This window comes from Nyctibius grandis, chromosome 6 (genome assembly GCF_013368605.1).
Source record: "Nyctibius grandis isolate bNycGra1 chromosome 6, bNycGra1.pri, whole genome shotgun sequence".
Classification (NCBI taxonomy): Eukaryota; Metazoa; Chordata; class Aves; order Nyctibiiformes; family Nyctibiidae; genus Nyctibius; species Nyctibius grandis.
Window position 1 is genome coordinate 60,854,843 of NC_090663.1, and position 20,692 is coordinate 60,875,534.

The 20,692-nt window shown below is 39.3% G+C and overlaps 1 protein-coding gene across 2 annotated transcripts in view; it reads left to right on the forward strand.

Moving 5' to 3' along the window:
* GSTCD (glutathione S-transferase C-terminal domain containing) overlaps nucleotides 1-20,692 on the forward strand; it is a 75,679-nt gene that overhangs the window by 42,542 nt on the left and 12,445 nt on the right. For both annotated transcript variants that reach the window (XM_068403039.1, XM_068403040.1), the window contains exons 6-8: nucleotides 14,027-14,142; nucleotides 14,347-14,391; nucleotides 14,804-14,932. In XM_068403039.1, the coding sequence (XP_068259140.1) occupies nucleotides 14,027-14,142; nucleotides 14,347-14,391; nucleotides 14,804-14,932 (290 nt within the window). The remainder of the gene's footprint in view (nucleotides 1-14,026; nucleotides 14,143-14,346; nucleotides 14,392-14,803; nucleotides 14,933-20,692) is intronic.

Below are 20,692 nucleotides of genomic sequence, written 5' to 3' on the forward strand. Positions count from 1 at the left end.
CTGAGGAGGTAAGGTGAGGACAGGAGATGTAAATTTAAAGGAACACCACTGCTGTAAAGCTGTTACAAATCTGTCTGCTGTACTGTGTTTGCTCTGACCCCTGCTTTTTGAGCAAGAGGTTTAGCACTCTTACTACCTATAACATATCCATTTGTAGAATCATAATTCGGGTTGGAAGAGACCTCAGATGGTCATGTGGTCCAGTAGGGTCAGTTATGAGGTCCTGCAACTGCTTATGAGTTCTGAACACCTTGTCTTCTCTTTATGGCATATTGACCCTAAAGAAGTGAAGGTATGGGAGCAAGGTGGAAGAAAAGGGAGAGGAGTGCAGGAGAGGCAGTATATGAATAAATGTGAGAAAAAGAAGGGTAAATACAATGTCATTTTCTTCTCACAGTTCTGGCATGACACGGTGTTTGGTATCTTCCTTAAAATCCAATGATTGTATAATATTGCCTGCTCTCATTTTAAAACAAAATAATTCCCTAATCTTTGGGATTCTGGAAAAATAGCTATATGACTCTCAAAGGCTTCAGAATGAGAAGAAGGAAGGACAGACATTGTCAGCTAGCTTAAATGTGTAGTAGCTCAGAATTTTGTAACTAACCTAGTTTTTTGGGAGAGATGCTGATACATGATTTTTCTAAAGATTGATATTGGCAATATTATAATGTGAAAAACTTAGATGAGCATGGCTCTAACAAGTACCTACTAGTGTGGATAACGCTTATTAATTTGAGTACGTACAGAGGCTTCATAATCTAGTACAAAAAAGTTTAAAAATAGCGTAAATACTAGATTAGATGTGTAAAAATGATGTTAGCTGTTTGTGTCTGGATTGCTTTTTGCTGAATATTCAGAAGATGGGTTTTGAAGATGCTCAATTGGAAAAAAACCCAAAAACTTTTATAAGTAGAACATAGTTACATTCAGGGGGAGCCTGGCATTAATTTTCATTTCTTTTTATTGGCATCTGTCCATCTTTATTTTTTTAAAGGTGACTTATTCTTTTGTTGCTTAAAATCTTATAACACAGAAAAGGAAGCTGGCCAAATTCCTGCTTAGGTTGTTAAAGGTCAGTTTTCATAGCTGTCTGACCTTTTTAGACTTTACCAAGATAGTGTATGTGAGATGAAGGGTTTTTTATGCCTGAAGTGATAAAGCTATTTTGCAAAGCTTGCCTTAATAAAGAGCAGATTGGTTAGTAAGAGCAGGAGGGGCTCCTGTTTAAAAAAGCAATAGAATGTTCTCGTGGAGTTCAGTTGTCTTTCCTGTCCTTTTTATTATTGCCCTATATCTATATATTTTAAACCATGCATTTTAGCATTCTCCTACTCACAGAATCACAGAATCGCAGAATCACAGAATGGTTAAGGGTTGGAAGGGACCTCTGGAGATCATCTAGTCCAACCCCCTGCCAAAGCAGGTTCACCTAGAGCACGTTGCACAGGGTTGCGTCCAGGCGGGTTTTGAATATCTCCAGAGAAGAAGACTCCACAACCTCCCTGAGCAGCCTGTTCCAGTGTTCTGCCACCTTCAAAGTAAAGAAGTTCCTCCTCATATTTGGATGGAACTTCCCATGTTTCAGCTTGTGGCCATTGCCCCTTGTCCTGTCACTGGGCACCACTGAGAAGAGTCTGGCCCCCTCCTCTTGACACCCACCCCTAAGGTATTTGTAAGTGTTGATAAGATCCCCTCTCAGTCTTCTCTTCTCCAAGCTGAACAGACCCAGCTCTCTCAGCCTCTCCTCATAAGAGAGATGCTCCAGTCCTTTTATCATCTTTGTAACCCTTCGCTGTACTCTCTCCAGTAATTCCTTATCTTTCTTGAACTGGGGGGCCCAGAACTGAACACTACTCCAGATGTGGCCTCATCAGGGCCATGTAGAAGGGCAGGATAACCTCCCTTGACCTCTTGGCCACGCTTTTCCTAATGCTAATGCACCCACAAGGGCACATTGCTGGCTCATGGTGAACTTCTTGTCCACCAGAACACCCAGGTCCTTCTCTGCAGAGCTGCTCTCCAGTAGATCAGCCCCCAACCTGTACCGGTGCATGGGGTTATTCCTCCCAAGGTGCAGGACTCTACACTTGCCTTTGTTGAACTTCATGAGGTTCGTCTCCGCCCAGCTCTCCAGCCTGTCCAGGTCTCGCTGAATGGCAGCACAGCCTTCCGGTGTATTGGCCACGCCTCCCAGTTTTGTGTCATCAGCAAATTTGCTGAGTGTACACTCTGTTCCTTCATCCAGGTCATTGATGAATAAGTTAAACAGGACCGGTCCCAGTACTGACCCCTGGGGAACACCACTAGCCACAGGCCTCCAACTAGACTGAGCACCGCTGATCACAACCCTCTGAGTTCTGTCGTTCAGCCAGTTCTCGATCCACCTCACTGTACACTCATCTAAGCCACACTTCTTGAGCTTTCCTATGAGGATGTTATGGGAGACGGTGTCAAAAGCCTTTCTGAAGTCAAGGTAGATAACATCCACTGCTCTCCCCTCATCAACCCAGCCAGTCATGTCATCATAGAAGGCTATCAGATAGGTCAAGCATGATTTCCCCTTGGTGAATCCATGTTGACTACTTCTGATGACCTCCTCCACATGCTTAGAGATGGCATCCAGAATGAGCTGCTCCATCACCTTTCCAGGGATGGAGGTGAGGCTGACCGGCCTGTAGTTGCCTGGATCCTCCTTCTTACCCTTTTTAAAGACTGGAGTGACATTGGCCTTCCTCCAGTCCTCAGGAACCTCTCCTGTTCTCCATGACCTTTCAAAGATGATAGAGAGTGGCTGGGCAATAACATCTGCCAGTTCCCTCAACACTCGTGGGTGCATCCCATTGGGGCCCGTAGATTTGTGCGTGTCCAGTTTGTCTAAATGATCTCTAACTTGATCCCCCTCAACCAAGGGAAAGTCTTCCTTTCTCTAGACTTTCTCTTGTACCTCCAGGGTCTGGGATTCTTGAGGGCAGGCCTTAGTAGTAAAGACTGTGGCAAAGAAGGCGTTCAGTAACTCCGCCTTCTCTGCATCCTCCATCACCAGGGCACCTTCCTCATTCAGCAGCGGGCCCACGTTTTCCCTAGTCTTCCTTTTGCTGCTGATATACTTGAAGAAGGCCTTCTTGTTGTCTTTGATGTCCCTTGCCAGATTTAATTCCAAGCGGGCCTTGGCCTTCCTTGTCGCCTCCTTTCATACTCTGACAACCTTCCTGTATTCCTCCCAAGTAGCCTGTCCCTTTTTCCACATTCCATAGACTTCCTTCTTCCATTTCAGGTTTGTCAGAAGCTCTTTGCTCGTCCATGCAGGTCTCCTGCCCCCTTTGCTTGATTTCTTACTCATAGGGATGCACCGATCTTGAGCTTGGAGGAAGTGGTGTTTGAATATTGACCAGCTCTCATGGACCCCCCTGCCCTCTAGAGCCCTAACCCATGGGATACCCCCAAGGAGGTCCTTGAAGAGGCCAAAGTCAGCTCTCCTGAAGTCCAGGGTTGTGGTCCTACTTATTGCCCTGCTTCCTCCATGCAGAATCCTGAACTCCACCATCTCGTGGTCGCTACAACCCAGGCTACCCCCAGCTTTCACATCTCCAACCAGACCTTCGTTATTTGTTGATACAAGATCTAGCAGAGCACCTCTCCGCGTTGGCTCCTCCACCACCTGTGTCAAAAAGTTATCGTCAACACTCTGTAGGAACCTCCTGGACTGTGGGTGCCTAGCTATGTTGTCTTTCCAGCAGATATTGGGATGATTGAAGTCTCGCATGAAAACTAGGGCCTACGATCGCGAGGCTACTTCCAGCTGTCTGTAGAAGGCCTCATCTACTTCCTCTTCCTGATCAGGTAGAGAAGGGCAACTCCAGCTCCTCGCCTTGCTGACCTGTCCTTCCTAAAAAAGTACGTAGCCATCCACGACAGCATTCCAGTCGTGAGAGCTATCCCACCGTGTCTCTGTAATTGCAATGAGATCATGGCCCTGCGACCTCACATAGATCTCCAGTTCTTCCTGTTTATTCCCCATGCTGCATGCATTGGTATACAAGCATTTCGGAGAGGTAGCCAAGCATGCAGGTTTCCCAGGAGAGGTGCAAGAGGATCCGTGATATCTATTATAGTAAAAAATAATGCATACTCTGAGGATTTCTTTTCTGGCCTTATCTGTTGACTGAAAGTGCATGCTATACGTTCTCCAGAAGAATAGTTTATAGGCTTTATTTGTGATGTTTGGGGTGTGTGGTGTTTTATTTTTTTTTTGTTCTGCCCCCCAATGAATGCTAAGGCCGTTATTTTACTGTGTGCATGTTAGTAACTTCATGAATGCTCTTATTTGTCTTAGACTTGCCAGCAACATCCACGTGTGCAAAGTCTGGTCTTTGCAGAATGAAGACTGATGCATTCTGAACTGCAAAGTGCAGAGCAGCTGTGTATTCTTAGCTCTGATGAGGCTCCGGGCAACAAATGTTGGCGTTTGTCAAGACATTTGTTAGTTCCATCTTCCTCAGAGATTAGTTAAAAAACAAAATAACACAAAACAACACAACTTTCCTTAAAATCTGATTATTGTTGTGATGAACAGGAAAAGTTAAGACACAAAGAAACAATGAAAATATCCAGTGATCTGATAGGAAAAAGTACATAAGCTCTATGCCAAGACAACTTAATAGCAGTTTTCTTCATTTAATAGGGATTGCTCCTTTTAGAAATATATGAAGCTGTAGAATTGGCATATGTACCTGTTACCTCTTTTGAGAAGTAAGCATTTACATGCCCTTTTACCAACAAGTAAAGGCATGTGAGGTGTTTCCAAACCTCATAGGTCCAGAATATGTTTCGATAAACATCCACTCAGGGTTAAAAAAAAAACCAAAAAAACAACAAAAAAAGCACCTTCCTCTGAACTGTTTGGATAAATGTGGCTGCTCATTACTTCTATTCATAAAAATGCATTCTGGGCAGCAGGATATCTTTCCTTCTGGTTCAGACAGGCGTATTATAAAACAAGTTATTTTATAAAATGTTAGTAGTAAAAATAGAGGAAAATGAGGTTTTCTCCATTGCAACATGATCTACAAAACAGTGTTTTCTCTGAATCTTTAGCTCATACTTTCGTTCTCCAAGAGTGAATGGAGAGAGAGCTTAAAAAGGGGAGGAGGGGAGGTGTGGAGAACAGTAACAAAAGCACAGTCCTTCAGTTAACGTTGATGGGTTTTATTACTCACTTGCTCAGTTTTGCTTATGTCTGTGATAAAGTAGGATGTTTCATGATAGGATTAATGCATTAAAATTCAGACGCAGTAGTAAGGAAATATTTATACGATCAGAGACAGATCTTTTTTCTTTTTAAAATTTGACCTGACTCAGTAACTTTTGAAATTAAATCAGTGGGAAAACTGTTTTAAGAGGAAATAGAGGTAAGCCAATGCAGGAAGTCCAAACTGAAAAGAAATGAGACACTGGCATATTTCTAGTGTACCTATATTATATTAACTAATGTTGAATTTCTACACTTTTTGATGGAAGTATAATACATTATATATGTACATATATATGCTTTTTTTTTTTCTCCATAGCCAATGTGTGGTAAGAAAGATCAGAACAGTAATTTCCAAAAGTAAAGGAAGAGCAAATGAGTCACTAATAACCCCAAGCTATCTGGTCTTGTATCTGATTGAACAAATGTTTTAGGCTCTATAAACAAACACGACAATTTAAGTGTAGTAGAACGGGCTCCTGTTTCTTTGAGAAGTAAAAAATAATGATAGATTGTCTTGCGTTATCTATGTACGAGAGTTAGGAACCAGGTGATTTGCTCATCATAGATGCTATTCTGCTTTACTTACATTTTCTATTGAAAATTGTTTGGCAAGCAATTTTTCAACTCACCTACAAGCTCCCTTTTGTACCTTAGGATTCTTTTAATATTATACCCAGAATTAGGGAAAAGGATGATTAGTGTTGTCCCTTGGTGATGCAAGTAGTAAAGATTATCTTCTAGTCTGATTTTTGCATAGGAATTTATACCTGGTTAAATAGAGGAAGTGATTTACGCTTTGAGGGCTTCAGTCATGGCCATATGCATAAGAAAACCTACAAGAATTGTTACAAGCAGTCTTAGTAAGTACAAAACAATCTTGTTCTGTCCAAAAATGCTGTTTTGCTTTCTGGGACAGTGTCACAGTACCTATAGAAAGCCCGGGAGGAAGCTGAATTGTGCATATACCATGTAAATGTGGAGTACAGCACTAGGACATGCTCGAATAAGCAGTGAGTGAGACCTACTTCATATGGTACAGTGTAGTACCTTACAGAGAAACAAGCTGAGGATCCCTAAAAGTAATAGTAGAGACAAAGGAATAGTAGACAAAGTAGTAGTAGAGACAAAGGAATTTGGGATTAACACAAAGGAATAGTAGACAAAGTAGTAGCAGAGACAAAGGAATTTGGGCTTAACACTGCACTAACAGGGCTGTTACTGCTCAAAGAGCCAGTACAGTTGCCACAAGCTTGTGTAACTGCATCTTTCTGCTGCACCTTGTAGATAGGTCTCTTAAAGTCTTGAGCATTTAGTTCTCTCAGTGATCTTTGGAAGTCTCTGGCCCCTCTGTCTTTATATAACATTACAACTCTATGAGATTCTCTGCAGAGCCAAAAAGCATGTATTTTCCCCACCTGCAAGCTGCCTTTTGGGTATACCTTAGGAACAAAGTCTTGGAAAGGCAACAAGATCAGAAGAATGAAACAGAAAAAAATTAAGCTTTGCTGTAGTTTTCTCTAAAATAAAACATACTTTCCATGTATAGAAAGCATAGAGCTTTGGCAGCAGAACTATTTGATACTTTGTGATGCTTCAAAGTATGTCTTTTTTGTTTCTGATGGTTCTGTTCCCTGGCTTTCCAAAATGTGAATTAGATTCTTAGTCTTCATATATTGCTGCAGGCAAGACAACTCAGAAATATCTTCTCAATATAATGAAACTGCTAATTAAATACCTATGTTAAACTTCTGTGAAGCTGTTCTGAGTTAAATGTTTCCATTTACTTTTCAATGAGAGTGATTTGGAAAATTCACCTATTGTGCAAATTAATTGTATTAGATTGTTAAAGGAAACTGATGTAGCGGAAAATGTAAAAACCGTGAAACTTTTTTTTTATAACCTGGCTGGTGTTTTCTTTATCACTGTCAATTCCAGCAGATTCAGTATCTGACATTATAAGAAATACTTTTATGACCAAATTCAGCAGGTTTTGCATTTCTTGAGTAGTTTCAGCCTTGCTTCTCTGTCTATTTCATATCTTCATTAGCATGTAAAATTTCATTTTAACATATCAAATGATTTGTTTTAGCATTGGTCGGGATCAGACTTCCTGTTTTAGGTGGACTCAAATTTATTTTTCACATTTAGGTGTCCTGTTAATATTTTTCTTAGCAAAAGAAAGAAGGAGAGTTCTCAAGATGAAGCAGCAAGATTATTGCTAACAAATTACTTTGTCCTGTATGTCAATGTAAAGTAATAAAAACAAACACACAAAATCCTTTTTCAGAACTACTCTATGTTAGAGGCCAGCCTTTGCGTGCTTCCATTCATGTCAGATCTCAAAGTCTGACCCTTAGACTTATTGCACTTAGTGAAGGAGTACATTCTTTGTAAATAAGAGGGAGACTTCCAGTGACAATCACTTTTTAGCCCAGCATTGCTGGAAACAGCCAGACTGAATTATTTCACAAAGCTACGCAACAGTAAGGGTGTTGGACATAAGGAAAGCAATTTATACCAAGCCTGACAAGTGGAGGGCCAAGGTCAGTGTCGTTCTGCAATCTAGACTGCGATGAAGGATCAGTTAGGGATGTTTTGCGTTGTTAATTGTTTTACAGCTACTCTGGAGTAAGAGCCTGCTTTATTCCCGAAGCTGAAACCATACTCTGAAAAATGTAACTTTTTGCTTTTAAATGGACAGATTTATATCAATTAGGAGATACTCAAGTCCCAATACAGGATGTGGTCAGACTTCTCTCTCAACAGCCCCACTTTCTTTTCTGGATCCTCCACTTTGAGTTATACCCAAGTGTAAAAACCACAAACATACTATTTGCTATACTGAATGCAAATACTGCTCAAAAAAGATAATAATCCTATTTGCCCGATCAAAGTTGCCTCCCTCCCTCGTTATGAAAGTGGAGTGAGAGGGAGAGGAGGATTGAGATACACTTGTGTTGCACATACCTTTTGGGCAAGTTTGCCTTTTGATGTAGTATATATTTCAGACTGTGATTCATCTGGGTCTTTACCATGACATACTTGTAGATGATGCTGAGACTGGCTGGCTTGTCTCCTGCTACTTCTCCTTTCTCCTCTGGTGTGGTCATGCAGTAAAAGTAGGAAACAGATGTGGCTAAAAGCTAACAATTCCCTTCTTGGGAGGGAGGGGAAGGGAGACAGGTCAGTGCAGTGAAAGGGGGCAGCTGGAAGGTAGCCCCAGGCTGGAGAAGGGGAGGGCAGATCTTCAACTTTCAGCACTGGGCCACACAGATTGAATTAAAGCAGCTGAAGCTGAAGAAGAATATTGCTCAAGTAACCAAGGTGACCACTGGACCATAGCAAAGTTATTGTCCTTGCTAATTTTATTTATTGCAAGATTTGGCAGAGTTCTGTATAAGAAGGTATTATTATTTTTGACTAGTAAGAATATTAATTTGTAAATAAATGTCAGCTGAGTTGATATCCTTCACCTGTTTGAATTCTGCTTTTTTCTAGCAGTTGCATGGGAACCGCTGTACAGCTATATTGATCTCAACCACCCCCAAAACAAAGAAGCAAACAACCACCCCCCTATCCCCCAACAGGTACCAAAAATAGTGTAGCAGGAGATAAAATCATCAAAGTGAAGGAGATATGAGCTGAGTATTAAGAAATCATTAGAATATGCTGAATTATCATAAGAAACTACCAGAAAAAAAAGCATTGGTTTCAGAAAAATGTGTTCAGCTTAGTATAAAATAATAAAACAGTCTCTTTTTGCTTTCACTTTATAGTTACTGAGCCTTTTGTTGTACTAAGATTAAATCAATATAGCAATAAATATTCTCTACCTGAATTTCCATGAAAAGTAGTCTCACATTATCATTTGAATTGGTTAGCTGAGGCTTATGGAAAACCTACTAAGAAGATACTTGTGCTAAAACAATGGAAGTATGCAATTCTGCTACATGGAATAGGAGAATGCATGTGTTGTGTGTTATATATGTGTTTTGGTAGCTGTGTGTTCTGTTGTAGTGTGTTAGGAATTCAAAGTTGAATAGGGTTAAAGTCTTGGAGATGATATTTGGGTTTTTATTATTTGAGGAAACTTTAATGGCTTTTCAAGTTTAACTTGGGAAATATGGAAGTATTATTTGAGGACTGAAGGATTATATGAACTTGAACACTGACAAAAGGCAATATAAAGGGCTTTTGCTGAAAAGTTGTATTTCTTTGTGTCAAAATGCAAGACCTCTAAGTGCCAGAGAGACTTTAAAGCTCTGCTTGAAAAGGGCTGAATTAACAGTAATGTTAGATTCATGAAGCTAAATAAAATATTTTTGTTGTGACCATTAATTAAAAATGAAAATAAACCTTTCTGGGACTGTATGGTGATCTGTCAGTTGGGTTCTTAGGAAGGGAGCAAAGCATTTTATGGGGGCCTTTCCTATTGTAGGAAAAGATCACGTTCTTCAAGGTTTGGCCTTGTAGGGCTAAATTTCAAGATACCTTCTCTCTTCCTGTTCTTGAAGACAACAATTAGCATTTTTTATCATCACAGGGCTTGAGAAATGCAAAGTGAGCTGTAGTGTTTTTAGACACAGAAGTTTTAGTTGAATTTATTGCCTGTTTGCTGTAATGAAGAACTAGTGTGCCCAGCCGTGCTAACTAACATTCTCTACAGGCTATGTCACGGTTCGCTGTGTTTCTGTAATTCTAGCTACTGAGCTCAAAATACAGAGGTAGAGCAGACAAAAGATCTATTGATTTGAGCTTGGTTTTCTCTGTCTTTCAAGGGAATGTATGCTACTTATTGTCCGCACAGTAAGGGAGGATGAAACCTTGTTTGTTGCTAACCATGAAGAGTGAATTTTAGGGAGTTTTTAGAGGCTATAGGCTAATATTTTTTTAAAGTATTTCTTATTAATTTAATACGCAGGATGTCAGCTAACTGAGTCCTAAGTAGTGGTTCTGATGTTGCTGATGAAACCTGTTACCATTTTACTTTTTTATTTTTAGTGACTCTAGGATCTATTTGCTCACTTTGCACAGTATGAAAATTTGATGGCGTTTTTCAGGAGTTGTACTTGATATTAATAAATCCCAGATCTCTTGGGAAAACCTTAGGATTGGAGAATAAGAATAGAGAAGTTGGATCAGGAAGTAGAGCATTTACTTGCATGGATTTTTGTGCCATTTGTGGCATAGCAGGTATATGGTCTGTCCTTCAGTATTGTGCAGGAAAATGGCTCAGCACATTTGTGCTAATGCCTGTTGAGAGGCAGGAACTGGAAATACAACTGTCTGCCCGGTCCCTCGCATAATTACAAAGATTGAAATTGAAAGTGGATATAAGAGATGATGCAAAAGTTACCAGGAAAAAAAGCATTTACAACAAAGCCCATTAAATTAATTGCAGCAGTTACTTGAGCTCAGGAAGCCTTGAATTCGAAGGCTTTCCACCAAGGGAGCTTGCAACTTTATACCGTGAGTGAGCTTTAAGTACTTTTATTGTTTTCACTGAATAGAAAGAAAGAAAATTTGTGAAGGTTGAAGTTGGTTCGTTTTTTTAAGATAATGCTTGTGAGAACCAACCCCTTTTAAAACTGAGTTACAGTGTAAATGAAGCCACCTAAGCTTATGAGGCAAATTTTGTTGTGTTCAAACCCATTTTGGAGAACAGAGCTGACCTTTTATCTTCACAGTGTATTTCTAACTAAGGGATTCTGTGTGCTTTGGCTGTCTTGAGGTTAAAAGGGCAAGTCCATACTGAATTCTGTCAAACAAAAAGTTCTGTTTATGTTTTTATCATGCTTTTGGAAAGCCCGTTTTTCTCTTTTTAGCTGAACCTGAAATTTTATCCAGTAGTGACCAGGAGTTATGTCCCTGCTTCCTTCTTGTGATTTGTGCCTGCTGCTGATGCTGCTGTCCTCTAGTTCTGGACCTGCAATACCACAAGAGTAGGCTTATACCGCAGTTAGAAGTGTGCCTGCAGTTTATAGAGATAAGACGAACTAATTTTAAGCTGGTAGCTTGGCTTTTAGTAGCATAGGAGCTGAATAGGTTTTTGGAAGGCTGGCTTGCCCTAATCACAGAGCTGTCGTAGCAGTGTTGCTGTCGGTGTCCAAACCGGGTTGTTTAAAGCAAGCTCAGATTTACTGAGCTGAGCTGCAGTCCCACCTCTTACAGCTGTGTCATCACAGTCAGATGCAGATGTTGTGCATGGACGGCTCCTTGTGGGCTTCTAAGGAAGCTCTGTCTATTGGGAAGTCGGGACTTGCTTGACTGCTCATTTGCTTATCAGATGAAAGAATTCAAACGTGACTCAGTTTCTCGCTGCTGCCATGAAAGGGGAAGGCATCTGGTCATTTCTTACTTGTCTTAGAGCAACAACTATTTTATTAAGTACTTTATCAGGTAGAATTGAAATAATTGAAACAATACCAATAAAATCTGTTGACTGATTAAAACAAACCCGAGTAGTAGCCTGTATTATCAAGATAAAAGTCCCTATTAGTTGTGCGCCCCTTGCCACAGCTGTATTTCTGGTGTGTGGGATATAGCAGACAAATATAAATTAGATTTCTTGATTATTTTCATTTATTGCTCAGGTAGCCTTAATTAGATTAAAGCTATGTGCAGGACAACAGCTACGTTTTAAGACTCAAACAATCCCTTGTGATTGTGTGTATGTGTATGTGCACACACATATATGTACATGTACACAGAGAATGTACTTGTATGGTTTTTTAGGTATAGGATTTTCTAGGTATTAATATCACAATAACTGTCTACCTAAGAAATTATAGGTTTGACCTCACAACCTGAGTTTCTAGCTCAAACACCGTGACAACACTTGATTTTGCACATGCTGGAATGCCTGCATCTTCCATTGGCTTCAGTTAGAACCGTAGGTGTTGAGAACATTTGAACATTAGTTTATCAAATGGAAGCATGAAAATTAGAGGCAAGCTATGGAGCAGTTCACACAGATATTTGGCACACGGGGAATTAGGGTTTCGAGTATAGTCTTTCATAAAAGTTTTTTCCAAGGATCTACTCATGTGAAAGAGATGATTCCTTAAAATGTATTTATCATTTTACATAATATGGTAAAGGTTTCATATCCACAGTCCTTGTATACATTTTTGTCATTAGAAAGTTTAATTTTCTAGGACTCTTCTTTATGGTAACTTTCACAAAAGTGTAAAAAAGGTTTGAAATGTAACAGTGGTTTTATTTTTATAAAATGTACTATTTTATACTTACAAAGCTGATAAGAAGTGGGGAGGTTATGTTCAATCTCTTAATTTCCATTGAGAAGTAGTACACGATTTAGTATGTCAACATGCAGTGCAGTCATCTAGGAATACTTTTTTTAAAAACGTCATTACTCTGTTTTTTTTAAATGACTGTCTGTGCAATAACTGTGCAGAATGAACTCTGCCCTACTTCCTCTGCCTCCTGTTGTCAGTTTTTCTCTTTTCTTTGCCCTGACAGTATAGAAGGTAATGTCTTGAAAAATGTTTTTTTTTTCTCATTCTACCCAGAGCAATGTAGTGATCATTTTATCTGATGAGTTTTTTGAATTTGATGGATCATTTGTAAAATGAAATGTTATTTACAATAAAATAAGATACAAAATGATACATTTAATATTTTATTATAGAGATTTAAGCAATAAACTGTATAATAAATGCAATTTATGATGATGATGAGAATTGAACTGCTTTTTTAGTAACCAGGAAACTTCACTGATTGTGGGTTTTATTCTGAACTACTCCTCAGTACTAAGAAAAATGTATTTTTAATAGACAAAGTTAATGAATTTAATACAAAACTGGAGAGTGCCCATACTCAAGTATAATGTGGTGCTCCAAGTAGGAAATATGTTCATATTTCAGAGAACATTAGGATTGTTTGGTACACCTAAACCTCCTTCATGAAAACGCATTCAAGAGAGTTGTTTCAGTACCTTTTTTCTTGTTGTAAAGATGAGCTCATTTTTACTGTCAATATCCTTGTCAAACTCTGCTTTCTGAACTAACAAAGAGTATCAGATAGATCTGTCAGCACTCTTAGCCCCACTGAGACAAAATGCATCTTTACAAATATGTAAGTGCTGACTAAACAAATTCATTATATATGGAGCAACTGTATGTTGGACTTTACCAAGCACATTTGAAAGAAATTAATAGTTTTTTCGTTACTGGTTGTGTTACAGATGTGATGGAAAGACAGACTGTGCTACGCAAGAGTAATTGCTTTGAGAATTATCTCCTTGCACACACAATCGTTTCAATAAACAAGGCTGCTTATTATGGAAAACTAAAATTGACAGGAGGAAGAGCACAGCTTTTAAGAACAAGATGCTTAAGGATAGTATATAGATATAGTAAATAGGGATTTATTTTGGCGACCTTACTGTGAATGGATTTCAGCTCTGTTTCTGGGTGTGATTCACAGAATTGGAATATAATCAGGCTATAGCTTACACTGATTTGATTACTTTATATTAACATTGCTTACAGTTTATATGAATCTATTCCTAAGGATACATTAACAGCAACAGCTGGAAAGTAAAGTTTTGAATATGCTAAAGGTATAGAGAAAGCCCTACCAAATATTTGCAAATTTAGCTCAAAGTAGATCTGGATGCTCAAGTGTTCCAGACAGTTTTTAATTTCGGCCATAAATTTCATTTGCAAATGCTTTGCTGTTACCCATTTGACATTAGCAATGTTGAAAACTGCTGATCACTGCTTAGGCATTTTTTTCTGTCATCCCCAGGAAAGATGTCTAGAGACCGGGCTCTGAGGAAGCAGCAGCAATTGAATAATTTGATAGCAGCGGTGACAAAGCTTGCTAAGCCTGGAGATGTGATTGTGGATTTTTGCAGTGGAGGGGTAATGTATATTTTTGTTTACATGATGCAATTTCTTTCAGCTTTCATCTTTGCAGTTCTAGGTGGTTGCTGCCACAAAGCAAAGCAAAAGTGCAAATGCTGCAAAGGTTCTGTTGCTGCTTAGGGGACACTCATCATGTAATGAGTGAACAACAGGGACACTGAAAAGTGACTCAGATTTTGTTGTTTGTTTTTGTTTTCACAGGGCCATGTTGGAATTGTTCTTGCTCACATGATGCCATCATGTCAGGTAAATTCTAAACATAAAGTACAGATGGTGTGAGCTTTTGGTCTCTGATAATCATCTTAAAAAGATGTGCATGGAGGGAGAATAAATATGATGACACAGTTGTCTCAGCAGAGGACTTAAATTTGATACATGTAAATTTTTAGCATAGTCCCAAATGTGTGCAGTGCTTGCCTGAGAAAACAAAAGTTACAGGAAAATATAAAATATTTGCAAGCTGATCGATACTGGTAAATATTAAATGCCTTCTGTTGTTGTTGGGTTCTCTGCTAATCACTTTGGAGATCTCAAGCTCTGCCACAAGTAATTTAGAGGTTTTCTCAACTAAACTACAAAGTTTTGTGCTTGTTGGTAATGTTGTACTTTGATTTCTCAGTATTATTTTGGTTTACTTTCTCCTGTGTATGAAATCTAGGTGGTGCTCATAGAAAATAAGGAGTTGTCTCTGATTCGTGCTAAAGACAGAAGTGATGAACTAGGTTTAAACAACATTTGGTTCATTCAAGCAAATTTGGACTACTTTAATGGGACTTTTAACATTGGGGTAAGTGATTATAACTTTTCCACTTCAAAACTTCAGTGTCTGGTTAATTATTCTTAAAACAACTAAAATATCTGAGAAAAGAAAATTCTGTATGTGCTTACAGACAGGTATTTTTGATGCTATGAGAAGCACCCTTGTTATAGTAACCTGTATTAAGTTAGTTTTGAATTTATTGTTTGTTGCAAATTGGCATCACTTTTATGTTACATGAGTGAAGAAAGAAGTGTCTGCTCCAATCAAATACAAAAATAGGAGTGCTGCCTGACCATGTTGAAGAAAAAATGGGGTAGATTCTTGGTTTAATCGTGTTGTTTTAAAATCAGTGATTCATTAATGGATATACTCTGGAGAAGGTTTTGAAGATGGGAAGAGAAGACTACTGTTGCTCAAATTAAGCCTAAGTACCGTAAAGTGAGATCAGAAGTGTAATTAGGTGACAGTAAAAGCATTTTAAGATAAAGCAAACAACTCAAGACTACATGATGCAAAACTGAGATGGAGCTATCTTGACAGAGAGAATGTTATACTAATGATATACACATGTATTCATTGTGTAAAGTATACTTGAGACCAGTTGTTCTCAGGGTACCTAGCTCACTAGGCTGGCAGACAGGGATAGGGAGCAGAATGAAGCCCCCATAATCCAAGGAGAAATGGTTAGTGACCTGCTATGCCACTTAGATACACACAAGTCTATGGGGCCAGATGGGATCCACCTAAGGGTATGAAGGAGCTGGCAGAAGTGCTCACCAAACCACTTTGCATCATTTATCAGCAGTCCTGGCTAACTGGGGAGGTCCCAGTTGACAGGAGGTTAGCAAATGTGACACCCTTCTACAAGAAGGGCTGGAAGGAGGAACCATGGAACTACAGGCCTGTCAGTCTGACCTCGGAGCTGGGGAAGGTTTTGGAGCAGATCATCTTGAGTGACATCACACGGCACGTACAGGACAACCAGGCAATCAGGCCCAGTCAGCATGGGTTTATGAAAGGCAGGTCCTGCTTGACTAACCTGATCTCCTTCTGTGACAAGGTGACGCACTTACTGGATGAGGGAAAGGCTGTGGATGTTGTCTACCTAGACTTTAGAAAAGCCTTTGACAGCATTTCCCACAGCATTCTCCTGGAGAAACGGGCTGCTCATGGCTTGGACGGGCATACTCTTCACTGGGTAAAAAACTGGCTGGATGGCCGGGCCCAAAGAGTGAATGGAGTTAAATCCGGTTGGTGAATGGATTTAAATCCAGTTGGTGAATGGAGTTAAATCCAGTTGGTGGCTGGTCACAAGTGGTGTTCCCCAGGGCTCAGTGTTGGGGCCAGTTCTGCTTCAATATCTTTATCAATGATCTGGATGAGGGGATTGAGTGCACCCTCAGTAAGTTTGCAGATGACACCAAGTTGGGTGGGAGTGCTGATCTGCTGGAGAATAGGAAGGCTCTGCAGAGGGATCTCGACAGGTTGGATCAGTGGGCCGAGGCCAACTGTATGAGGTTCAACAAGGCAAAGTGTCGGGTCCTGCACTTGGGGCACAACAACCCCACGCAACGCTACAGGCTTTGGGAAGAGCAGCTGGAAAGCTGCCTGGTGGAAAAGGACCTGGGGGTGTTGATTGATGGCCGGCTGAATATGAGCCAGGAGTGTGCCCAGGTGGCCAAGAAGGCCAACAGCATCCTGGTTTGTATCAAAAATAGTGTGGCCAGCAGGACTAGGGAAGTGATTGTCCCTCAGTACTCAGCACTGGTGAGGCTGCACCTCGAATCCTGTGTTTAGTTTTGGGCCTCTCACTAGAAGACAGACATCAAGGTGCTGGAGCATGTCCAAAGAAGAGCAATGAAGCTGGTGAAGGGTCTGGAGAACAAGTCTTATGAGGAGCAGCTGAGGGAACTGGGGCTGTTTAGTCTGGAGAAAAGGAGGCTGAGGGGAGTCCTTATTGCTCTTTACAGCCACCTGAAAGAAGGTTGTAATGAGGTGGGTGTTGGTCTCTTCTCCCAAGTAACAAGTGATAGGACGAGAGGAAATGGCCTCAAGTTGTGCCAGGGGAGGTTTAGTTTGGATATTAGGAAAAATTTCTTCACCGAAAGAGTTGTCAAGCAGTGGAACAGGCTGCCCAGGGGAGTGGTGGAGTCAGCATTCCTGGAGGGATTTAAAAGACATGTAGATGTGGTGCTTAGGGACATGGTTTAGTGGTGGACTTGGCAGTGCTGGGTTAACGGTTGGACTTGATGATCTTAAGGATCTTTTCCAACCTAAATGATTCTATGATTCTATATTTATAAGGGCAGAATGATACCTCAATTTTGTAGGACTCATGCTGAGCACTCCTGTTGCAGTCAACAGGTGATACTCTGACTCCTAGTTAACTGTGAATGAGCAGACCAAAGCAGGAATCTGAGTTCCGCAGGAGCAAAGTGGGTGATTTGAATACTGATTCAAAGCATCCATTTTAGACACTGAAAGTAAATGAGATGAATGTCATCTCCAGAATTCTGCAGCTCTAGTGAAGAGTAAGGCATAAATAGTATTTCGTAACTCTGCGAAGATTCCTGTCTTCAAGTTTTATTTTATGTTAATAGAATATGAACTTTCACAGCAAGCCCCAAGCTTTCAGTGCGAGTCTGACTGTTCTTTAAATCATCCATCCAAGGGCTTGTTTTGGCTGTATCTTACAATGTTTAATGCTGAAGGTTTATGGTACATGAACAGTGCTGTTTAACTTTTTGGTTGGTTTATTTAATAAAGGAAAAGAAATATAGTTCAGGAGAAAGAGGAGAGAATAAATTATTTTAGCCCAGTCCTTCCAAGTGTAAATTTCCAATTCTCTGCTTTATTTTCTGTGCTATGTTGTCATATAAATCTCAGTGGATGAACTAGAGATCTAGTTCAAAAAATCAGGATCTCATGAATAATTTATTGAATTCTGTGTGTTTCAAATGTGTAATAGTTTTTTCAGTGAAATGAGTCTCCGATTTTGTGATCATTTGAGTTCCTGTATTCATTTTTTGGGGTCTATTTTTAAGGTTAATACTAAGTTAAATGCCTCTGTGGAGTTTGTATTTTTTTTAAAAAAAGTGTTATATTCTCTCTTTTAAGTTTTGTGACAAAATAGTGAAGTATATGTCAGAAAAATTCACTTGGAAATTCTTAATTTCCAGGCCTGTAATTTCAGTTTCTTTGACTTGATTCTGTAGTCTATTCAACAGACGAACCTGAGGCTTTCCCTTTTTGGGAGACCTCAGTCTCAGCTTCAGAATTAGTTTGTGTCATACCATGATTCACTCTTCAAGATTAGCTCATTAACTCAGGATTAACTTTCCTATGCAGCCACATTTAAGACAGGAGCTGGCTGGTTTACTGACCAGTAGCATAAGTGTTTGGTGTGTTTGAAGGTAAATAATATCAAGTTTAGCTGCCTTTGTATCATGTAGATGTGGCACTTAGGGACATGGTTTATTGGGACTTGGCAGTGTTAGCTTTACGGTTGGACTTGATGATCTTAAAGGTCTTTTCCAACCTAAATGGTTCTATGATTATGTCATAAACACTGGTCTGATACAAAAATGACAATATAATACCATAATACATAGATGTGTACAAAGCTTGGCAATGCACCATTTCTGAACCCATCTTCTGAGGCTTATAAAGCTATTCACTCATTGTATGACTTCACCATTTTCAGTAAAACAATACAGTGTAAATGTGAGGGTGGACATGATGACAAGAAATTCACTGGTTATAGTACTTGAAATTTAAAGAGGTATAGAAGAGTGAACATGACAGTAGTCTTAATCTCTCTGCTTTTGGTGTTAATTTAAAACATGGTTATGTGCATTTGAGTTACCTTGATGTCAAATCTGCATTACTTAGCTATTTTCTTATCTATTATCTGCCAGGAGTTCTAAAACAGGTTAAGAAAAATGTGTCGACCACTTCCCTTTTGCTCCACATAAAATTTCTGCCCTTATGAATTGTTGGGGTAATGAAGATCAAGGTTCTGAAACAACCTGTTTGAATGCCAAACTTACTATTACCTTGTAGTATTACATGTTGCAGTACAACTGCCATAATAAATGGCAGTTTATTATGGAAAACCGCCATAATAAAGGATTTCAATCTAAAAGTGAAAGCTTCCAAAATATTTGCGTGTAGTGTTCATTTACATGCCAACACTCAGGGAAGTCCTTGTGATCTCAGTTGTTTTTAATACTTACATAGGACTCATAGTATCTCAGCTAATTTGTGAGAACAAGTTGAAAAGTTTAAGGTTTGATTGAGAGGGCATGTATTTTTGGGTGTGTTGAGTTCTTATCTTTTTAAGATCACTGAAGTGAACCTGAGGTTTCATGAAATGTTCTTTTCCCTTCACTTTTCTGTGTGCAGTAGGCTGTTCTGGGGAGTTGCAGTGCTGGAGGAGTAATACAGGACAATGGACTTACACTGCATTAGCTCTGTTGCTCCCTTCAAGGGCCACTTTGTTTTCCTGTGTCTATAGACATACGGATTTGTGAACCAAATGCATTATCTGCATTAGTCCTTGCTTTTTATTTTGTTTCAGATAGTGAGTTTAATATATAGGATGTCCTGAGAAAGCTTTGTCTTGAATTTTGTGATTTTTCACTTAACTAAATTGATTCTGAGAAACCCAGAGAAGAAATCGGTTGTTGTAAAAGTTCATACAGTCTCAGCAAAGCTACTGTTTTTATCCACTGTTGTTTTAAGGTCTCTTTTTCCAAACGTGCAAGCAAAGCAGAGGTCTTTATTTTCTGCTTGGATAGTTGGGAAAGTAACTATAATTATATTCCATGATAATCTAATAGCTGTGATATTAAGAATCTATTTCTGATGTTAAACTAGTTTTATTTTTTTGTTAAACTCATATGAGCAGAAAACGTTCATTATGAAATTATTTTCTTATAAATTTTTTAACGTTCTGCTTGGGACAACAATATTTGTTACCATCTGTATGCAGTTATAGTTCAGTTGATGATTAATGGTCTGCTCAGCTGAGCTCACATCAAGCAGTCAACAAACAGAAAAGTCTTTGTTTTAATCTATATCTGAGACCAAAGTTTTTCTTTCAATTGCTGTACCTTGAAAAACAACTTCGAACCCTGAAATCTGAGCTTTCCATTTTTAAACCTTTTTCCTAAGTTTACAGTGAACAAAAAGCAAAGAAAACAATGCAGTTTTACAAATCTGCACCACTGCATAAAATTAAAAATGTGCCTTAAAAACGTCCTTAGTTTAATGAAAACATAGATCAATGTGTATGCACCAGGCCTACTCTTTGAGCTACTGAGTACATGGAAGAAGGCAGAGAAGGTAATGCCTCCATATCAGCTGGCCCATTTGGTGTCACTGGTATTGACAGGAGAGAGCTGTTCGCCTTTCCTTGCAGTATATTGAGTACAGAGATAACTTTGCCTTTCTGTAGTAGAGCATGAAGAATTTGGGTGCAACGTGTGAGTTGCCCAAACATGCACCAGTGCTCACAGATAGCTGTTGTGATGGAATGGCATCCTAGTTTTAGTTTGAGCGCCCATCATTAAGAAAAAAATTAAAACAATAAGGAGAAAAAAAAGAAAAGGAGGGCAAATTGTATTTGATGCTTTTCCCCTCCTGCTGACGTTTGTTTTCTACAGTTTTTACTCAATACCTTACAATCATGTGATCAAAATTTATGCTTAAATGTTGTCCTTTAAATGTGACCTTCATGTGTATCTGTTACTTCTCTTACTGCTAAGTTGAAATCTAGTTTTGAAA